The sequence below is a fragment of the Barbus barbus genome (genome assembly GCF_936440315.1).
Source record: "Barbus barbus genome assembly, chromosome: 50".
NCBI lineage: Eukaryota > Metazoa > Chordata > Actinopteri > Cypriniformes > Cyprinidae > Barbus > Barbus barbus.
Window position 1 is genome coordinate 15,552,886 of NC_136728.1, and position 20,378 is coordinate 15,573,263.

Below are 20,378 nucleotides of genomic sequence, written 5' to 3' on the forward strand. Positions count from 1 at the left end.
GTTTCAGCAGTGACAGGATGAGAGGAGTGAAACAGACATCTGCGCAAGGTTTTATTTAAGGCTTGGGAAGATTCTCCTCCCACATGAATTAATGGTTCACCCATTAACACATCACAGCTCCAGTGTACAAAAGGGTATCTAGAACCTCTGGGTTTCAGAGGGTCATTGATACCTGTGTTATCGAAATGTGGTAAGGCCACATATTCTGTTTTGAAGATACAATTAAGGCACTATGGGAAGAAGGCAGACTGGCAGAAACAGTGTTATGATCTGGGCAATGTTCTGCTGGGAAATCTTAAGTTCTGGCATTAATGTGGATGTTATTTTGACACATACCACCTACCTAAAGATTGTTGCAGTCCACATACACCCTAATGGCAATGGTGCTCCCTGATGGAAGTAGGCGTATTCAGAAAGATAATGCGCCCTGATACAATGCAAAATTTGTTCAGGAATGGTTTGAGGAAAATAACAAAAATTCCATGGTGTTGCCTTGGCTTCCAAATTTCTAAGATCTCAACCCAATTGATCATCTATGGGATGTGCTGGCCCCACCTCGCAGGACTTGAAGGATCTGCTGCTAATGTCTTGGTGCCAGATACAGCAGGACATGTTCAGAGGTCTTGTGGAGTCTATATTAGGAAGATGGTTTTAATGTTGTGGCTGATCAGTGCATAAGCATAATATATTTGTATAAATATATTTTCTTGATATATAGCCATTTTTGCCTATTTAATGAGAATCTAAGTGCACTGCTGTAAATCCATTCAAGCTGATTTTAATTTGCTAACATAAACCTGCACTTCACAAAAAAGACAATGTCCTCAGAAGCATCTGCTTGTGTAACTGCTTGTACAGACACTTAATTTCTGGCATAACTGTTAAAGGATAACTAAAAGTCACTGTCATACAACTATACTCTTTGATGGAAAATTATATTTTAACCATATTTTAGCTAAATTACCTTGCGTAGGAGCAAAGGACAGGGTTAGTAACAAATGAACTTGTAAAAATACCACTCTCTGTGGTCGTCAAGCTGGACTTTGAAATTGGACGTCAAAACTAAAATAAAAGATGAAAGTAATACAATGATTTGGCCTTTGGATTTGTATTTTTTATGGTGGAACATTGTACAAGGGGTGACATTTATCATTTAGATTAGTATCTAAGAAAATATAGCCAATAACACAAGATAGACAATTCATTTGAAAATGCATGGGTGTAGTGATTATCAGTTTTTACGGCATCCCACCCTCATCAATTTAACCCGTATCAGCTATAAATGAGGTGTTCAACAAAGTCACCAGACTCCATAAAACTCACCTTAGCAATCCCTTAAAAATATAAAGATTTTATATGATCATTTTTTATTTGCCATGTCATAAATTATTTTTAACAGGTCAAGATATAATTCAAATTTTCTGAACACAATACATATTTTATTTGTATTTATTTATATATATTTTGTTTTAATTAAATAAAATGAAATCTTGCTATTAAATATTCTGCATCTTTAAAGTCAGAAGAGATGGAGTTGATGACTTCAGATCCCATAGAAACGCAGCCCTGGTTCTTTTTAATGACAGATTCACAAAACAGCCTTAATTCCATTTTAGAGGTAGAGGTTTGTTCCACTCAGTCTGTCAATCATTTAGAGCTGTTACAGATTTGACAACTGACTTCCTCACTGAAATGTGAGTTTTTTTGTTTTTGTTTTTTTGTCTAATATGAAAATCTGATTATGAAATTGGGAAACTGTTGCTCAATAGGTTTCGTGAGACAAGGTTGTTTACTGACTGGTTGTTCAAATGACAAAATGTAATTAAAGATACATATTCACAATATAAAAATAATAATGGTATACTACAAAAAAAATACAGAAAAAATAAAATAATGGTTATGGTTTACCATCCCTAGAGTACTGTAACATATAAAGTATTATAGTTCAAAAATACAAATTAGTTCATGGATTGAGGTTTTTATTTTCATCAGACAAAATATTAAATTGATAAATACCAAAGAGTTCTGAACTATTATATTCAGTTCTCTTTCATTCTACGAAGTTATTTTATCATTACACAATTTATTATTTTACAAAAAAAAAGACAATTAATAAGAAAGTAGCTCTGGAATATACAAGGATTCAGCAATATCCGGCATTATTATTCAGCAAATTATTATTATAATAAATAATAATTTCCTTTAATGCATCTAGGCCAAGCAAAACAATGTTCCAGTGCTCCTCTCCTCCTCAGAGCAAACAAACTACATGCATCTTTTATAGTTACAATGGATTTCTGAACCATTCAGAGATTGATTTCTGGTACTTTTCAACCCATTTGATGTTGGCGGTAGTCCTCTCTATGGATTGCTGAATGGCTAGGCTTCCTGAACCAAAACCTATGTGAGTGTAGTCATCCCTGAACTGTATCAGCTGTGTGTTTAAAACAGGGAAGTAGATTATGAAAAATATAAAATATAAGTAACATATTAGTTTCTGTTGTACAAGATGACAGTCAAATAAATAAAGCAGTCCTGGGGAAGATCACATACCTGTTGCAATTCAAATTCACTTGAGAATCTCTTTGTGACGCCATTGATCAGATTAGAGAAAGAGAAAGATCCACCTCCATACCTAATGGAGAATAAAAGAAGAAGATGTGCAGTTATAGAAAACTACTCTGTGTTTTAAGCAAATATAAACATAGGACCCAAATATTTTCTTACTGATTGAAAATGTACTCCCAGTTGGCTCTAACAAAATCCCAGGCCAACGGTTGGCCGACCACATTTCTTGCAATGCTGATGATGGTAGAGGTGGCATCTTGTTTCCGAATTTTTTCTGGGTCCAAAGTGTATTTGAGATACCTACAACATAAATTAACTAAATACAATGAGAACTGTATGTATTTGTCAGCAGTAACCTGCAGTGAGCTCACCTGTTCAGTAACCAGGGCTTGGTGGCACATGCCATGGCAGCTCTCAGTTTATCTTTCTCTGAAGCAACAGTAGCTTTTTCAAACATCTCCCAAGCAAAGTCCCACTCCCTCTCACCACCTGCAGCAATGGCACTGCAGTACACTGTAGACCTCAAATTGGCCTTAATGCTGAAGCAGTGAGAAAATTTTAAAATGACAGTTAAATGGTAATATATTAATTTAAGGTAATAAGCTTATGAACTACAAAATTACTAAAGTACTGAAATGCTGCAAGGATTCATTAAATAAAATAGAGTGAATGAATCAATGAAATATTTAAATGTACCAAGTGTCCAAAATAATTATTTTCTGAGTATAATTCAAGTATAATTCACACTACAGACATGTTATAATAATGTTTGACAATCAAAATGTGTCTAAACACTACTTGTATTACATTTTAAAATATTTCTTAAAATATTTATTGCTTTAACCTTTACAACTTAACCATTTTAAAATCTTTTGTTTTGTGAAGTTTACCATGTATCTAATGCAATGACATTCAGACATTTTTAAGTGTGAAATAATTTTTGGGGCAACTTTAAATGACTATAAAGAAAATATATTTGGATAATATAAAATTGAATGCTAATAATATTAAATATAATATCTGTGATTATGGTAAACCTCAACAGCATTTACAATGTAACTGTGATGCACTCAGGGAACATCATCAGATACTCTCTAAGATTTGTATTGAGTGAAACTCACGGGTTGATATTTGGATTTTCCATCCACTGTTGGAACCATGTTTTGACGAGAGTGGTACAGGCTTCAAGGCCAGTGCTGCAGGCAACTCTGAGTGCATTTACTTGATTATATCTGCAGATACAAAGAAATTGATACAATAAATACATGCTTGAGAGCAAATCTGAGCATTTATTGTCACTACTGTGTATTTACATAACTTACTGGTCAGTATGTCCTGGAGGCACATCCTCCCAATTTGTAAGCGTTGTGAAGTATTCAAACAAACCTTTCACCTGTTTTCTAACGTATGTCTGCAGGTATGAAATAATGTGATGTTAGAATTCAAGCTCAGTTGAGTTGACATTATGAAATAAACTTACCTGCATGGGGCCGTACAACTCTGTGCGATCAAACATGAGGTAAAAGTAGTCCAGGTTATCGAGTGCAGACTCCCACGGCATGTACTCCGTTTCAGAGGCTAGGAACAGTGTAGTTCTTAGAGCCAGTGTTGTTTCAACAATTCCTGCTCTGTAAAGGTAAAGATGTTATTAGCATTTGGAGTGACTGGAAATTACACTCATAACTTTGAAGAAAGAAGTTCAGGTCTCACTTGGCCAGGTTAAAAGAATCATCAATTATCTGTGCCCGGTTAATAACTGGAATGCTCTAAACGAAATCAAATTAAAAAAGATTACCATCAATTATTATGCTGAACTCAAAAGAATCTAATCAAAATCTTATCTTTCTCAAAGTATCTTCATCAATATTACCCTCTATTTTAATAAAGGTAATTCTTCTCACCTGTCTTGAAGTCTGGAGTACATTAAGTAGGCGTTGCCAGTTTTCATTATCATAGTTAACCCTGTAGTATCCTGTCACATTGATGTTGGCCAGAACCCACTCATCACCACTAATTTTCATGTGATCCGATTGTTCTAAATTAGAAATGTAGAGCAGAGATACATGGAATTGTTAAAGGGGTCATATGATGTGATTTCAAGTTTTCCTTTCTCTTTGGAGGGTTAAAAGCTGATTGTGCATAGATTGTGTTTCTCGTTTGGCTCTCAGCAAAGGTGGGTCGCATTTTCTTCCTCTCCCTACCCTTATCTCCCCTGCTTGCTCTCTCGTCTTGTCCTTGTCTAACACTTAAGAGACTCTCTCTGCACTATTCTACAAAACCGAAATTATGGATCTGATCAACTGGTCTCTTAACGCAATTGACACCATCTTCTCGACTAGAAGTTTGGGATCGGGAGAACCCAAGTGTCCTGCTGGGACTTTCGCAGCTGGCTACACGATGGACGCATGGGAGAGGTGGCGGGTCGTGTGTCTGGCGGCTCTTTCCGTGGAGGACATTGAAGACATCTACCTATTCGGAACCATGATAACTGGGTTTCTGCTGATTGGATTAGGCTTTGCCCTGGGTTATCGGAGAATTCAGGAGACGGGAACAGCTGTCCAAAACCTCACAAGGCTGCCCATCACGATTGAAGCAGTGGGCAGAGCGGTCGGCTCTGAGACAGAGACTATTAACTGCAATATGGATTCGATCACGGCTAAGCTCTCGGCTTTGGAAAGGAAAATTGATGGACAAGGAGATCAGAATGGACAATGAGAATAGCTGTGAAATTAGAAGGCAGCTGTTCGCCCAAAGACCAAACAATCTTATCTCTTTTCGGCTTCCCAAAACAACAGACAGCTTGGCAAGGTTGCTCTGGAATCTAACTCCCTGGATGAATGCTGCAGGGAGACGCTCTTTCTTCTCTCCCCCCTCAACAGACACCTTGTGATTGTCGAGCGTTTGGGTTCCGGCCAAGGTTGTTTCCATGGCAATTGCTATGTCGCACCACAAATCTGCGGACTGAGACAACTTGTTTGGAATGCCAGCGCGGCGGATCTCTAGGCACACAAACTTACACATACACACACTCATACGCTCATACATACAGATATTCATTCACCTCCCATTACCCCCATCCAATGCCTTTGCCGCTTCTTCCCGTCAGTCTGATAAACGGGTCTGTGTTGGCGCTGTAATGGCTGCAGACCGGATGGCTGTTCGTCTGATCTGGATTACTATCACCCTACTGCAAGTTGTGTGTTCCTATATTGATTGTGCTCTATGCTGAGGTTTTTGTCTGTTCTCACACTGTACTCCCGTTTTGGAGCATAGTGTGAGGATTATTTTTTTCTCCTTTCTTTCCTCATGTTGTGCTGTATTCTTCTTCTCTATTGCATTTCGTTGCCTTGTACCTACATGTGCAATGACAATAAATTGAATCCAATCCAATCCAATCCAATAAGATCCCTGAAGTTGCAAAGACTAAAGTCTCAAAACCAAAGAGATATTCTTTATCAAAGTTAAGACTCTGCCACGCCCCCCTAAAACGGCTCGTTCAAACACGCCCCCACATCTTGACGTCAAGATGTGGAAATATTTGCATAATGCAGCCCAACTGTTCACGCGAGGAAAGAAGGCATGGTTTCAGTGACCGCAGTAGTGTTGATGCAGTCATGACAGGGAGACGCTGTGTGTTTCTAGGTGAAAGCAAAAGCACGTTATTTGGCCTTCAGAAAGTAGATGCATTTACGGATCATTAAGATTACTTACAACAGAACAGCAACACATATGGACGACCGTTTCGTGAACCTAGGAGAGGAGGTAATTCTGACTTTGCTATGACAATCTGGTGCTTCTTAATCAGCGACTGTATGTTTCGTTATTAGTTATAAGTATAAGTTATAAGTATTTGCTATTGACTGTTTAAATGCAGAATTTTGCGCGTCGTGTATGTGTGTGTGTGTGTCTGTGTGTGTGTGTGAGAGAGAGAGAGAAACTGTCACACAATCACGGCTTGTGTGCAAACACATATGAGCTTCATCACTGTGTCTGTCACGCGACTCTGTTCCCCTCTCGGGCTTGAACTAATGGTAAAACTTAGGACATTATTTACTGTCTTTCTTTTACCATAATTTTGAAAGCTGAAGCTTTATGGAAAGGGGCGTTACATTTCCGACGAGTGCTTGTGGTGTTCGGCCAATCACAATGCACTGTGCCAGTTGGCTAATAAGAGCAGACTGCGCTTGTCAGAAGGAGGGACTTTGTAGAAAACAAAGCGTTTGAGAGAGGCGGGGCATAGAGGACCTACAATAATGTACAGTATTTGAAAAATAATGTTTTTTGAACAATAAAACATGTTAACATATTCTGTTACACAAAATAATGATCTTTAAAAAAGCATCATATGAACCCTTTAAAGCAAAAACAGTTTTGTCCTTTATTAACATCGAAGGATAAGAAGTTCACCAAAACATGTGTCATCATTTACATCATTATGTCTTCTCTGTAGAACATAAATAAATTTAGCAGAATGTCCATATTTTTTAATAGTTATCATATGCCCTGGATGAACAGAGAGGTTCGCCTCCTGCTCAAAGCAAGAGATGCAGCCTTCAGGTCTGGAGACCAGGAGGCTTACAGCTCAGCCAGAGCCAACCTGAGGAAGGGTATCTGCCAGGCCAAACTCACACACAAACAGAAGATTGAAGAACACTTCAATTCTTCAGACCCCCGGCGTATGTGGCAAGGCATACAATCTATCACGGATTACAAACCACCTAACTCTGTGCCCCCCTCCAGCTCTGCCTCCCTCCCAAACGAGCTCAACCACTTTTATGCTCGTTTTGATCAAAATAATAAGGAGATCTCACTCAAAGCTGAGCATCAACCCAGTGAACTGCCTCTCACTCTCTCCACATCAGACGTTTACTCCACTTTGCGTAAGGTGAATGCACGGAAGGCAGCTGGCCCTGACAGAATACCTGGTCGTGTGCTTAAAGCCTGTGCGGAGCAGCTAGCTGAGGTCTTCACGGACATTTTCAATCTGTCCCTGGCCCAAACAACTGTCCCCACTATCTTCAAAACCTCCACCATCGTACCAGTACCGAAACATTCCACTGCCTCGGTCCCTAACGACTTCCGTCCTGTTGCACTCACCCCCATCATTGCCAAGTGTTTTGAGAAACTGGTTGCATCCCACCTAAAATCCTGTCTCCCTGCTACACTGGACCCATTCCAATTTGCCTATCGCCACAATAGGTCAACAGAGGACGCCATCTCAACAGCGCTTCACTCTGCCCTCACCCACCTGGACAGTCAAAACACACATGTGAGAATGCTGTTCATGGACTTCAGTTCTGCATTTAATACAGTAGTCCCCTCCAAGCTGATCTCCAAGCTCAGCCAGCTTGGAATCAGCACACCCATCTGTAATTGGATTCTAGATTTTCTGACTAACAGACCTCAGTCCGTCAAGTTAGATAACCTCTCCTCCTCCATCATCACCCTGAACACCGGCGTGCCACAGGGCTGCGTACTGAGCCCTCTCCTGTACTCCCTCTTCACCCATGACTGTGTTCCTGTTTATGGCTCCAACACCATAATCAAATTTGCAGATGACACCACGGTGGTAGGTCTGATCAAGGATGACGATGAATCAGCCTACAGGGATGAGGTGCAGCACCTGGCTGTATGGTGTGCCACCAATAATCTACAGCTAAACACCCAGAAGACAAAGGAGATCATTGTGGACTTCAGGCGGACTAGGAGTCATGCACACACACCCATCTACATCAACGGAGCTGAAGTGGAGCGTGTGTCGAGTTTCAAGTTCCTTGGCATCCACATCTCTGATGACCTCACCTGGTCCCATAACACCTCTACTCTGGTCAAAAAGGCACAGCAGCGCCTTTACTTCTTAAGGAGCCTTAAGAAAGTTCACCTGAATCCCAGGATCCTTGTGGAATTCTACCGCTGTACCATTGAGAGCATACTCACGAACTGCATCTCAGTATGGTACAGCAATTGCTCCGCATCTGACCGCAAAGCACTCCAGCGGGTGGTGAAAACTGCTCAACGGATCACCGGCACCCAGTTAACTTCCATTGAGAACATTTATTATAAGCGCTGTCTGGGCAGGGCAAGAAACATCATCAAGGATGCCTCTCACCCTAACCATGGACTTTTCACCCTCCTTCCATCCGGCAGGCGTTACAGGTGCCTACGCTCTCGCACCAGTAGGCTCAGGAAGAGCTTCTTCCCCGAAACTGTGACACTTCTGAACGCCACACCACCAATCTAACCTGCACCTGCTTATTACTGCACTGGTCACAGTACTTTAAACACATGCATTTGCACTACTCATATTTTGCACAGACTGCACATTGTTAAAGTCATTACACTATAAACTGTTTAAAGTTGTTACTGTACAAGCACAGTAAACTATTTCTATAAAATATTGCACTACTGCTATTTTGCATAGAATACATTGTTCTATCAATACTTTGCACATTCATCCAGCTGTATTTATTTATTACCACTGTTCTCACGTTTCTGCTGTTCATAATGTGTATATATAATCTGTAATCTATATAATCTACATTGCTCTGTTCATAATGTACATACAATCCCTACATTGCATTCCTATTTTATATTCTGTATATACTCTGCTCAATACTGTATATAGCAATTCCACTGTATATTCTGTAAATCATATCTTCACTTACTCTGCACTTATATGTATATAAAACACTATATTCTTGCACTTCTGGTTAGATGCTAACTGCATTTCATTAGCTCTGTACTTGTACTCTGCATAAATGACAATAAAGTTGAATCTAATCTAATCTAATCTAATGCTTTCAGAAGATTTGGAATGTAGTATAGAATTAGTATGGACTACTTTTATTTTGCTCTTTTGGAGCCCCAGGTCTCCATTCATTGTCATTTTATGGAAAAGAACAGTTTGAGCATTCTGCTAGACTTCTTCTTTGGAGATCCACATAAGACACAAATTCATAAGTATTTGGAACAACATGAATATGTAATGACAGAATTGTTAGTTTTACATGATCCATCACTTTCACAGTAAATACAATCCGAATTCCGGAAATGTTGGGAGGCTTTTTAAATTTGAATAAAATGTAAACTAAAAGACTTTCAAGTCACATGAGCAAATATTTTATTCACAATAAAACATAGAGAACATAACAAAATTTTAAATGGAGAAATTTTACACTTTTATCGACTAAATGAGCTCATTTCAAATTTGATGCCTACAGGTCTCAAAAACGTTGGCACGGGGGCAACAAAGAGCAGGAAATTTTGAAAAAATTCAGCTGGGAGAACATCTAGCAACTAATTAAGTTAATTGACATCAGGTCTGTAACATAATTAGCTATAAAAGGGATGTCTTAGAGAGGCAGAGTCTCTTAGAAGTAAAGATGGACAGAGGCTCTCCAATCTGTGAAAGAGTGCGTAAAAAGATTGTGGAACACTTTAAAAACAATGTTCCTCAACTCTGTGCGTAAGGGACAAGGCCTAAGACCTTAGTTGGATGCCTGTGGTTTTCGGGCCCTCAGATGACACTGCATCACTCATCGGCATTATTCTGTCATTGACATTACTAAATGGGCCCAAGAATACTTCCAGAAACCACTGTCGGTAAACACAATCCACCGTGCCATCGGCAGATGCCAACTAAAGCTCTATCATGCAAAAACAAAGCCATATGTGAAAAGAAGAGGAGATTCTACACCAATGGTAAACTTTCCCCCGTCCCAACTATTTTGAGACCTGTAGCAGGCATCAAATTTCAAATGAGCTCATTTTGTGCATACAATTGTAAAATTTCTCAGTTTAAACATTTGTTATGTTATCTATTGTGAATAAAATATTGGCTTATGTGATTTGAAAGTCATTTAGTTTTCATTTTATTCCAATTTAAAAAAACGTCCCAACATTTCCAGAATTCGGGTCATATAACTGTCAATGTCATTGTCACTGTCATCTTAAAACTCACCAGTTTTCTGTAGCAGCCAATATAGGGCTTGTGGTGCTTCTTTTTTTGTCCAGGAAATTGGTACAAACCACTCATAACTGAAAAATTAAGAATATTGTGAAATAGTAATTCCACATTTCAACAAAACTTTGTGATTGATTCTTCAGTAGGATATATAATTCATTAATGTATGTTATTGATCTAACTGTGAACAATTCATCTGTGCATATATTTCTTTTTTCTTTTTTGAAGTTTTTAATCAGAATGTCTGCTCAATCTTCTGGTGAAACTACAAACTTCTCTCTGGTGGTGTATGACAGATTTTTTTTTTCTTTCAAAACACTTTTTGACATACTTAAATTCTGATGGCCTGTCTGGTTTAGTTTCAGGGTCCAGAAGGAAGTGCTCCTGTGTGATCTGGCCAGTTGTTGTGTTAATAGTGACCACAGGAAAGCCCATTTGAAGAACCCAGCGGTCCATAATCTCTTGCACAATTCTGGGTAGACTGGTATTGCTGCTGTCCACAGCCTACAACATTTCAGATGTGAGCACTTGTGTTTTGTGACAACAAATCAGATAATGACATGGTTGAACGGCATTGTTTAATTGCAGCATACCCTTTGAAGATGCTCCCAAAGGTCTGTGTACACTGTGTTGCTGAATTTGAAATGATCCAGGTAAGTCTGTTAAAATTAATCGATTGTGAATGTACAAAGGCATTCTAAATCACATAAGCATATTACATTTGTATTGTTCAGCACAACAAGGAATAAAATACAAAGAGTTTTTACTTGGAGGCCTTGAGTAAACACTTCCTCAGTCAGGAAATCAGATAACATCCTAAGTACTGATGCCCCCTAGAGAAAGAGACTTGCATTACCAGACAAACTACAGGTAGTCTGTATGTTCGTCGTTACTAAACATTGTAGTCAAAGTAGAAAACAGTTCCCACACTACCTTACTGTAGGAAATCGTATCAAACACTTCACTAATTTGCTCTGGTCTTTGGATCTCCTCTTCTTTAGACGACAAGGGGTGAGACGAGGCCAATGCATCTATGGAGAAAACTCTGTGCACATCATTAAGAACGATCAAATCTTTCTGTGGGATAGGAATAGAAGAGTTAAGATTTCATCTGCTCTTAGTGATAGCTCTTAACAATTATCCTTTATTGCTCTGGCTTTTGCTTCAAACACTCACGATGTTCCAGTCTGGCTCAGCTTCATCTGCCCCAAGATATTCTACATAAGATGCAAAGCCTTCATTGAGCCAAAGGTCATTCCACCACCTGAGAGTCACAAGGTTTCCAAACCACTAAAAAAGAATGAGGAAGGTGGTAAAAAGGTGAATTACAGGGGTTATGAACTTTGGAATTCAAGTTTCTTAAAAGTAACTTATGTAAAGCATTTTCCATTTAGGGTTTAAATTATATATATAAAAAACGTATCCTGATTATACCTGATGGGCAAGTTCATGGGCAATAACAGAAACGATTCTCTCTTTGTTTCCAGTTGAGGATATTTCTTCATCATACAGCAGGGCCGTCTCTCTGTATGTGATTAACCCCCAGTTTTCCATTGCACCAAAGTTGAAGTCTGGCAGAGTAATTTGATCTGTGCAGTATTTTGAGGAATGAGTAAAATATCTAAAACAGCGTAAAAGGTTTAAGTATTAACCTAGTCTTTCATAAACTGTAATTTCGATAATAGAAGGACCGAATTGCCTGATAAATTCTAGGTTATATCATACCTGATTTGGGCAGTGGATAGGAGACATTGTAATACTTCTCAAAGAATTTGAGAATTGGTCCAGTCACATTGAGTGCATACTGCCCTTGTCCTGCATTTATGGCTTCTTGACGGGCAAAAATTCGAATCTGTTTGCATAAATTATAATATGGAGTATTTTAGATGAACGCATGCTGTTTTCAAATCTTTGGTAAATTGTTCATTAGGTTTCATTATTAAATTGTTGCAGTTTTTTCTAAAGGTCCTGTGAAAAGATAAATTACCTGCAGACCTTCAATGTTTTGTTCAATGAAGCCAAAATCGCTGACAATAAATGCCAGCAAATATGTCGACATTACTTCTGTTGGTGCAAATGTTGTTCTGGTTACAAGAGTGCCATCCACTGTGAGGTTAACCGCTTCTGAAAGTCAAAAATATTGTCAAAACATATAAATTTCTTGAAATCAGTTTGAAGCAAAAAAATTATTAAACTACTTTATCAAAGGAGTAGCTGTTGCTAGAGCAACCAAACACTACATTGCTGTTTTTAAGCTAAAGGGGTTATGTAGGACTTGTGTAGGAAATTCTCTTTTATTGTAGTGAATTGGATTTTCCTGAACAGTTCTGTCACATATGGTGTAGGAAAGTCAGATTCATTCTAGTCAATCGATTCATCTTGAACTTTGCTCTCTCATTCATATTTATTGTTTAAAAGTTTTATTCATTCTGGGAAATCATTTCATGATGACAGTTTGTTTAAATGAACAGGTTCACATAAATCACCAATTCGAGTCCCCGTGTAGTATGTTTTTGACTAGGTTATGTAAATTATGGTGTTTTGCTGTATTTAATATAATTTACCATTTCAATTTAATCCTGTTACTCTTATTGAGATTGTTTGTTCATGCAGAATCCCTCGTTGTTCCCTTATCGAGTCGATCTCTCGACATTACGTATGGGGGAAACCCTTTTCCTCCAGAATGCTGAAGCCTGATTGAATCACTCTATTGCTCTGCAATAGCCAATGGCATTCGGGTATTCACCTGATTGGTGAGCTCTTCCACTATATAGGCGATATTGGGTGCCAAATTACCTCAGAATCTTTCTTCACCTGGAGATGGTTTCACTTTTGACCTGTGTGACGAGAGCGGATGACACGGAAAGCAATCCCTTCCTGTGTTCTGGTGGAAGTAGAAAACAAACTAGAAGATGTCTCTTCGTTGATGCCGCATGTGTGGCGGGCCCATCAATTTTCTGGATGTGCCCACGATGAGACGGCACTGGAAGGGTCGTATTGCTGAGCCTGTGAGGACCTGGAATCCAGATCCTTCGTGCGAGGCTTGCCATTGTGTGCAACGGCGGCCCATTGAGCCGTGGGCAGATAGATCACAGATGGCCTCCCCAGCTCTGCTGATAAACTGACATCGGCCCAACGCCCACATCACCTTCGCACGCCAGAGCCTCCACTCTCCTACACCAAAGACAGTTTCTGCTGTCCGTCTAAAGCGCAGGACCTGGTCTCTTTCGACTGTGCGAAGGACAATACGATGTCTACGGGTACCTCTGACTCGGGTGCCAGGTCAGAGACCAATACAGAAAAGTCTAGCTCCATCCCCACCTCTTTGGACGCGAGCTCGTGAGCATTCTCACGGAGACTCTGGCGGATATTGGACTGAACTGGGCAGTCCCCGAGCAGCCTACAAAGCGTTGGATGGATGGGTCATTCCTCGGTGCGAGCTGCCAAACGCCTCACAGAGACCCACCCCTTTCTTTTCTGTGCTTCACAAGGAGCTCAAACGGTCATTATGCACCCCTTACTCAGCCCGAGCCCATGCACAGGGAACCCAACTGCTGATGATGGTGTAGGGGGTGGAGAAACGGGGCTACACACGACTGCCTCTTGTAAAGGATGTCATCGCAGCACACCAGTGTCTGTCCTGTGGTTGGAAAACGCTTCACTTGAAACACATCACTGCCTTCTAAGCCATGTCGAGCTACAGCTCACATCACGGAGAAGGCATACATCTCAGTGGGACATGCAGCATCTGCTCTCCACATGATGGCAATCCTGCAGGTCTTCCAGACTCGATCCCTGAAGTCTCTGGTCGAGGAGGGCCCGGACCCGGAGTCGTTTCGTAAACTGTGCTAAAGGTTGGGACACACCAAGCAGACGATCGGCCATCGGCCGACGTCGGGCCATTGGTGAGGATCTTTCAGGCTAGTTTGTTTGGTGTGTTCCACACTTCGGCTCTCGGCGGGCCCCATATCTGAACCAATTTTTGTAAGAATTGGACTAATTTTGAAGGAGTAGCGTGGAGGGCAGATGCTGCATGTCCCACTGAGATGTATGCCTTCTCCGTGATGTGAGCTGTACTAGGGGTGTGCCCAAAGGCAAATACCTTATTTGGAAAGGCACGTATAATGGCTTCAAAAACTAATTATTCTAACGAATAATTCTGCTCGAATATTCGACTGAGGCTGGCCCAGTCTGGTGTTTGCTAGATAACAGGTGAGCCAGGGGATCAGCATGATATTTTACACAAACCTCTAAAGTCACGCAATAATGAGTGTGTGAAGTGAATGAATGTAAACTTTATGAATGAAAAGAGCGCAAATCAAACACCGCATTGCTGTTGCCTCTCAGTGCATCTCTCAGAAATCAGAGCTTAGCAGTAATATCAACTAAAATAATACAACATACACGTTCTATTATTTGTGTATATTTAAAAGGCAATGATTTAAACCTCATAGGCTATAATATGATACACGAATGAATGGAAGAAGCACAGTGCGATCACCAATCAAACAGCCGCGTTGCACGTCTCAGTCTCTTAAAATCCAAACTCTCTCTCAAGAGTAGGGTAATAATCAACTTAGATACAGATACATTTTCTACTAGGCCTACACGTTTTCTTCTTTATCTTTTTGCTGGTTCGCGTGGCACATGCACATTTGAAGTTCAAAAAAAAGACTTGCTTAAAGAGTCGTGTTCACTAAATGTTTTAATGAAATCTCTTTGCTTGTATGATAAATTTATTTTTTAGAAATTAATCATTTTAGATTTTAGAAATAGTTGAAACATATTTTTCCATACACTGTTCTCTTTTTTCCATACTTTTCCAGACCTGCAAATTAGTGAAATACTTTTTAAAACTGCGCAGGAACCGGTGAGCGAAAGGAAAGCATGTTGTTTTACATAAAATTCTAAAATTACAACACAGTGACAAGTGTGTGAAGTGAGTGTAAACTCTTTTAATGAAATAGCAGTTGCATTTTTCCATGCATTTCCTGGAAATTGCTTAAATCAATTTCCATATTTCTAAACTGCGTAGGAACCCTTACTGTTTTAATTAGAAGATATTTAAATTAAATAAATTAGATAAATGTTAAAATCATAAAAAAATATATTATTTTAGTTAAACAAGGCATATTTGTTCAGTGCTAACTACGAAAAAGATACGAATAATTTTGTGATTGTTACAGATACAATACAAATACTGTCTTCACTGCATAACCCTAGTACTAAGTTTAATTTTTCTAGAATAAGGGGTTCAAGATAGTTGCCGCTTCAGCTAGTAGCTGATATACCTTGAAAAAGGCTACTAGCCGAAACATTGGTTAATAAACATGCTTAAGTGAGAGTGCAGTTGTTCTCCTCTTAACTGATTCATATATTTTTTCCTTCAACTTGCACCTCATAAGGTGTGCTTTTGCCTTGCCTCACTTGTTCTATTAAGGATAGATCACTAATCATGGCCATCACTACAAGTGTGCCAAATTTCATAATTTTCCTATGTTCCCTTCATAGGGCTGACATTGACTCCCATTCGTGAAGAAGAAGATGAAGAAGAATCAGTACAGATATAATAATGAGCAAGTAAATGAAGGAGGCACAGGGAGGAGGCTGTTCTAATGTTACATGATTTTCCTCAAGCATTCCAATATGGGAATATTTTCATAACAACATGAGCTGCTTAAAATGAAGAAAGTTATCAACATAACTGATATTCAAAATGGTAAGCAAGCACTGCTTTCTTTACGTTTCGTATGTCTGCTTATAACTTGTATCTCCTTATTTCGGGTTTCTCCTTTTGAATGACGAATATATACTATTGATAGCTGCTGAGAGACAGTTAATTCCTGTCATGCAGGCACAGAACACATGTGTTAGTTTGCAGTCGGCTGTAGTCTGAGTGGTGTGTTCAAGTACAGCTTTTTGCTCCAGACACCGAAGATGCAAGGTGACAACACCGTTGGATTTTTTAGACGCTAGTTCTCAGAAGTCGGCTTGGTGTGTTACGGCCTTAAGAAGGTTTCCCATGGAGTCCCACTGGACTTAATGACTACAGACCTGTGGCTCTAACATCTGTGGCCATGAAATCAAAGACTGGCTTTGGCTTATCTGAAGGACATCACCGGACCCTTACTGGACCCCCTGCAGTTTGCCTACAGAGCAAACAGGTCTGTGGATGATGCTGTCAATATGGGACTGCACTTCATCCTGCAGCATCTGGACAGTCCAGGGACTTATGTGAGGATCCTGTTTGTGGACTTCAGCTCCGCGTTTAACACCATCATCACGGCCACCCTTCAGAATAAACTAACTCAGCTCTCCGTCCCAACCTCTGTCCGTCAGTGGATCAACAGCTATCTGACAGACAGGCAGCAGTTAGTAAAGCTTGGTAAATTCACATCCAGCACCCACACCATGAGCACTGGAGCTCCTCAGGGCTGCGTTCTCTCCCCACTGCTCTTCTCCCTCTATACCAACAACTGCACCTCTAAAGACCCCTCTGTCAAGCTCCTGAAGTTTGCAGACGACACCACACTGATCGGCCTCATCCAGGACGGTGACGAGTCTGCTTACAGACAGGAGGTTAAGGAGCTGGCTGTCTGGTGCAGTCTTAACAACATGGAGCTTAACACGCTCAAAACTGTGGAGATGATAGTGGACTTCAGGAGAAACCCCCCTGCACGCCCCCCACTCACCATCATGAACAGCACTGTGACTGCAGTGGAGTAATTCAGATTCCTGGGCACCACCATCTCCCAGGACCTGAAGTGGGACAATCACATTGACTCTATACTGAAAAAGGCCCAGCAGAGGTTGTACTTCCTTCACCAGCTGAGGAAGTTCAGCCTGCCACAGGAGCTGCTGAAACAGTTCTACTCTGCCATCATTGAATCCATCCTCTGCACTTCAATAACTGTCTGGTTCAGCTCAGCTACCAAATCTGACCTCAGCGGCTGGCCCTCTGGAGAGTAGTCCGGTCTGCTGAGCGAATCATTGGTACAACCCTCCCCAATCTCCAAGAACTGTACTTATCCAGAGTGAGCAAAAGGGCTGGTAAAATCACTCTGGACCCCTCACATCCAGCACACTCCCTCTTCTGTTACCGTCTGGTCGACGCTACAGAGCTCTGAGAACCAGAATGACCAGACACGGTTTTTTTCCTCAGGCAATCCATCTCATGAACACTTAATAACACACAACTCTATTATTTATTCACCACACTTGCTTGCTTTTTTTTTTTTTTTTTTCAAATTTGTACATATCAGACCTGTACACACATAATTGTCTATATTATATATTGTATTTTTGCTGTTTTGTACATTGCCTATTTGGATATTTGTATTATTCTTTATTATCTGTGTCCTGTCCTGTTGCTGTCTCTCTGTCGCACTGTGGGGCTTCTGTCACTAAAACAAATTCCTTGTATGTGTAAACATACTTGGCCAATAAAGCTCATTCTGATTCTGATTCATTCTGATTCTGATTCTGTTATATCTTATTATTAGAAAGATACATGATTCCCCTTCAGTGTAGCTACTTTTTGTTTGTAGCTGTTAGTATAGCTAAATACTTTTTCAAATAAGTAACAAAGCAGTTAGCTAACACTGCTCCTGTACAGAAAAAAAAGTGTTCATTTATAAATAGGTTTACCTAACACAACACCATTGGAGAGGGCAACGGTTGCTGGATCATGTAGAAGTGTAATGTGGAATACTGCTTTCATTGCAGGTTCATCAAAGCAAGGGAATGCTTTCCTGGCATCTGTTGCCTGCATCTGAGTTGTGGCAACCACTCTAAAAAAGAAAGGAGATTTAACTATATATAAAAGGCCTTTTGTAGAACAGGAAGAACTGACAAGATGAATCAACATCTTACTTCTTCACTCCATTCTCATAGTATTCACTTCGGTAGAAGCCTCCCAAGTCATCTGCAAGCTCCCCTACAAATTCTGTGTAGAGCTCGTAGCTTTCCCCTTCAGTTAATTCATCTTTTAGATGAATTGCCATATACTGCGTTTTTGTGTGCATCACAATTGATTCAATGGTAGGAGCTGGCTTGCTTCCAAGAGCCGTCAAGGTGGGTTGCATTGTCATGTTTAGCTTATTGGAGTGAATGAGGATGAAGTTTGTCTTTTCCACACATCTGAAGACCACACTGGACATCCCTGTGAAGATGTAGAGTCCGGTTGGATCCGGCTGGAGACGGGGCCACAGAGTGACATTGTAGGTTTGTGGACTAATAGTCTGAGGAAGGCGCCACTGGTCCCATGGTTCATTGGATGGTACCGTTGTTGGAACTGATGTTACTGCATCTGTTGGTTTAAACTCATTCTCATTGTTTTTGTACTTCTCTTGAGAGTAGACCACCGAGAGTGCGATGATTGTGGCTAGTGCTCCAGCACCTAACACAATCCCTACTATCCCGACAGTTTTACTGATGAAGAAACCCTTCCCCATGTTTCAGCAGTGACAGGATGAGAGGAGTGAAACAGACATCTGCGCAAGGTTTTATTTAAAGCTTGGGAAGATTCTCCTCCCACATGAATTAATGGTTCATCAATTAACACATCACAGCTCCAGTGTACAAAAGGGCATCTAGAACCTCAGGGTTTCAGAGGGTCATTGATACCTGTGTTATCGAAATGTGGTAAGGCCACATATTCTGTTTTGAAGATACAATTAAGGCACTATGGGAAGAAGGCAGACTGGCAGAAACAGTGTTATGATCTGGGCAATGTTCTGCTGGGAAATCTTAAGTTCTGGCATTAATGTGGATGTTATTTTGACACATACCACCTACCTAAAGATTGTTGCAGTCCACATACACCCTAATGGCAATGGTGGTCCCTGATGGAAGTAGGCTTATTCAGAAAGATAATGCACCCTAACACAATGCAAAATTTGTTCAGGAATGGTTTGAGGAAAATAACAAAAATTCCATGGTGTTGCCTTAGCTTCCAAATTTCTAAGATCTCAACCCAATTGACCATCTATGGGATGTGCTGGCCCCACCTCACAGGACTTGAAGGATCTGCTGCTAATGTCTTGGTGCCAGATACAGCAGGACATGTTCAGAGGTCTTGTGGACTCTATATTAGGCAGATGGTTCTAATGTTTTGGCTGATCAGTGCATATGATTACCATGTTTATGTAAATATATTTCCTTGATACATAGCCATTTGTAAATATTTAATGAATCTAAGTGCACCGTTGTAACTCCATTTCAAGCTGATTTGCTGACATAACTAAAAAGACAATGTCCTCAAAAGCATCAGTTTGTGTAACACAAACACTTAATTTCTGGTTTAACTGTTAAAGGATAACTAAACGTCACTGCCATACAACTATACTCTTTGTGTGAAAAAATACAGTTTAACCTTAGTTTAGCTAAATTACCTTGTGTAGGAGCAAAGGACAGGGTTAGTAAATGATCATGTAAAAATACCACTTGCTGTGTGAGATCATTCTGAGGTTAAATACAGATTTACAATCATAACAAGAAATAGTTTAACAGAAAATGTTTTTGAAATCTAACAATGCCTTGGGGGGGGGGAAAATTGTTAATCTTAAAACATAAAGCATATACAAAAACCCAAAACAGTTTTCAATTAAGCATGCATCCTGTTCTATGTCCTAAACTCGTTAAACTTTTTTCATGTCTCATATTTTAGAGCATAGTATGTTTGAAAAAAATTAGACGTAACCCCCTTTTTCTCAGTAACTGTAACTGATTACAATTACATTTATATTAGGATTAAATTACATAATACTGTTACATGTAACTAGTTACTCCTCAACACTGGTTTTAGTATATAATTCTGTCATCATTGCTACATAGCTAAATTTAGGAA

General features: G+C 39.9%; 1 protein-coding gene across 1 annotated transcript in view; it reads right to left on the bottom strand.

Annotated features, from left to right (window-relative positions):
- Nucleotides 1-2,284: 2,284 nt before the first annotated feature.
- LOC306867919 (uncharacterized protein) overlaps nucleotides 2,285-20,378 on the bottom strand; it is a gene marked incomplete at both ends in the record, with an annotated part of 29,879 nt that continues 11,785 nt past the window's right edge. The window contains 20 exons of the mRNA XM_079413873.1: nucleotides 2,285-2,434; nucleotides 2,554-2,635; nucleotides 2,728-2,868; nucleotides 2,940-3,107; nucleotides 3,690-3,800; nucleotides 3,891-3,979; nucleotides 4,049-4,196; nucleotides 4,279-4,334; nucleotides 4,470-4,603; nucleotides 10,529-10,605; nucleotides 10,863-11,035; nucleotides 11,125-11,190; nucleotides 11,299-11,364; nucleotides 11,465-11,608; nucleotides 11,708-11,821; nucleotides 11,966-12,120; nucleotides 12,257-12,383; nucleotides 12,519-12,655; nucleotides 18,179-18,321; nucleotides 18,404-18,985. Coding sequence (XP_079269999.1) covers nucleotides 2,285-2,434; nucleotides 2,554-2,635; nucleotides 2,728-2,868; nucleotides 2,940-3,107; nucleotides 3,690-3,800; nucleotides 3,891-3,979; nucleotides 4,049-4,196; nucleotides 4,279-4,334; nucleotides 4,470-4,603; nucleotides 10,529-10,605; nucleotides 10,863-11,035; nucleotides 11,125-11,190; nucleotides 11,299-11,364; nucleotides 11,465-11,608; nucleotides 11,708-11,821; nucleotides 11,966-12,120; nucleotides 12,257-12,383; nucleotides 12,519-12,655; nucleotides 18,179-18,321; nucleotides 18,404-18,985 — 2,863 coding nt within the window. The remainder of the gene's footprint in view (nucleotides 2,435-2,553; nucleotides 2,636-2,727; nucleotides 2,869-2,939; nucleotides 3,108-3,689; nucleotides 3,801-3,890; nucleotides 3,980-4,048; nucleotides 4,197-4,278; nucleotides 4,335-4,469; nucleotides 4,604-10,528; nucleotides 10,606-10,862; nucleotides 11,036-11,124; nucleotides 11,191-11,298; nucleotides 11,365-11,464; nucleotides 11,609-11,707; nucleotides 11,822-11,965; nucleotides 12,121-12,256; nucleotides 12,384-12,518; nucleotides 12,656-18,178; nucleotides 18,322-18,403; nucleotides 18,986-20,378) is intronic.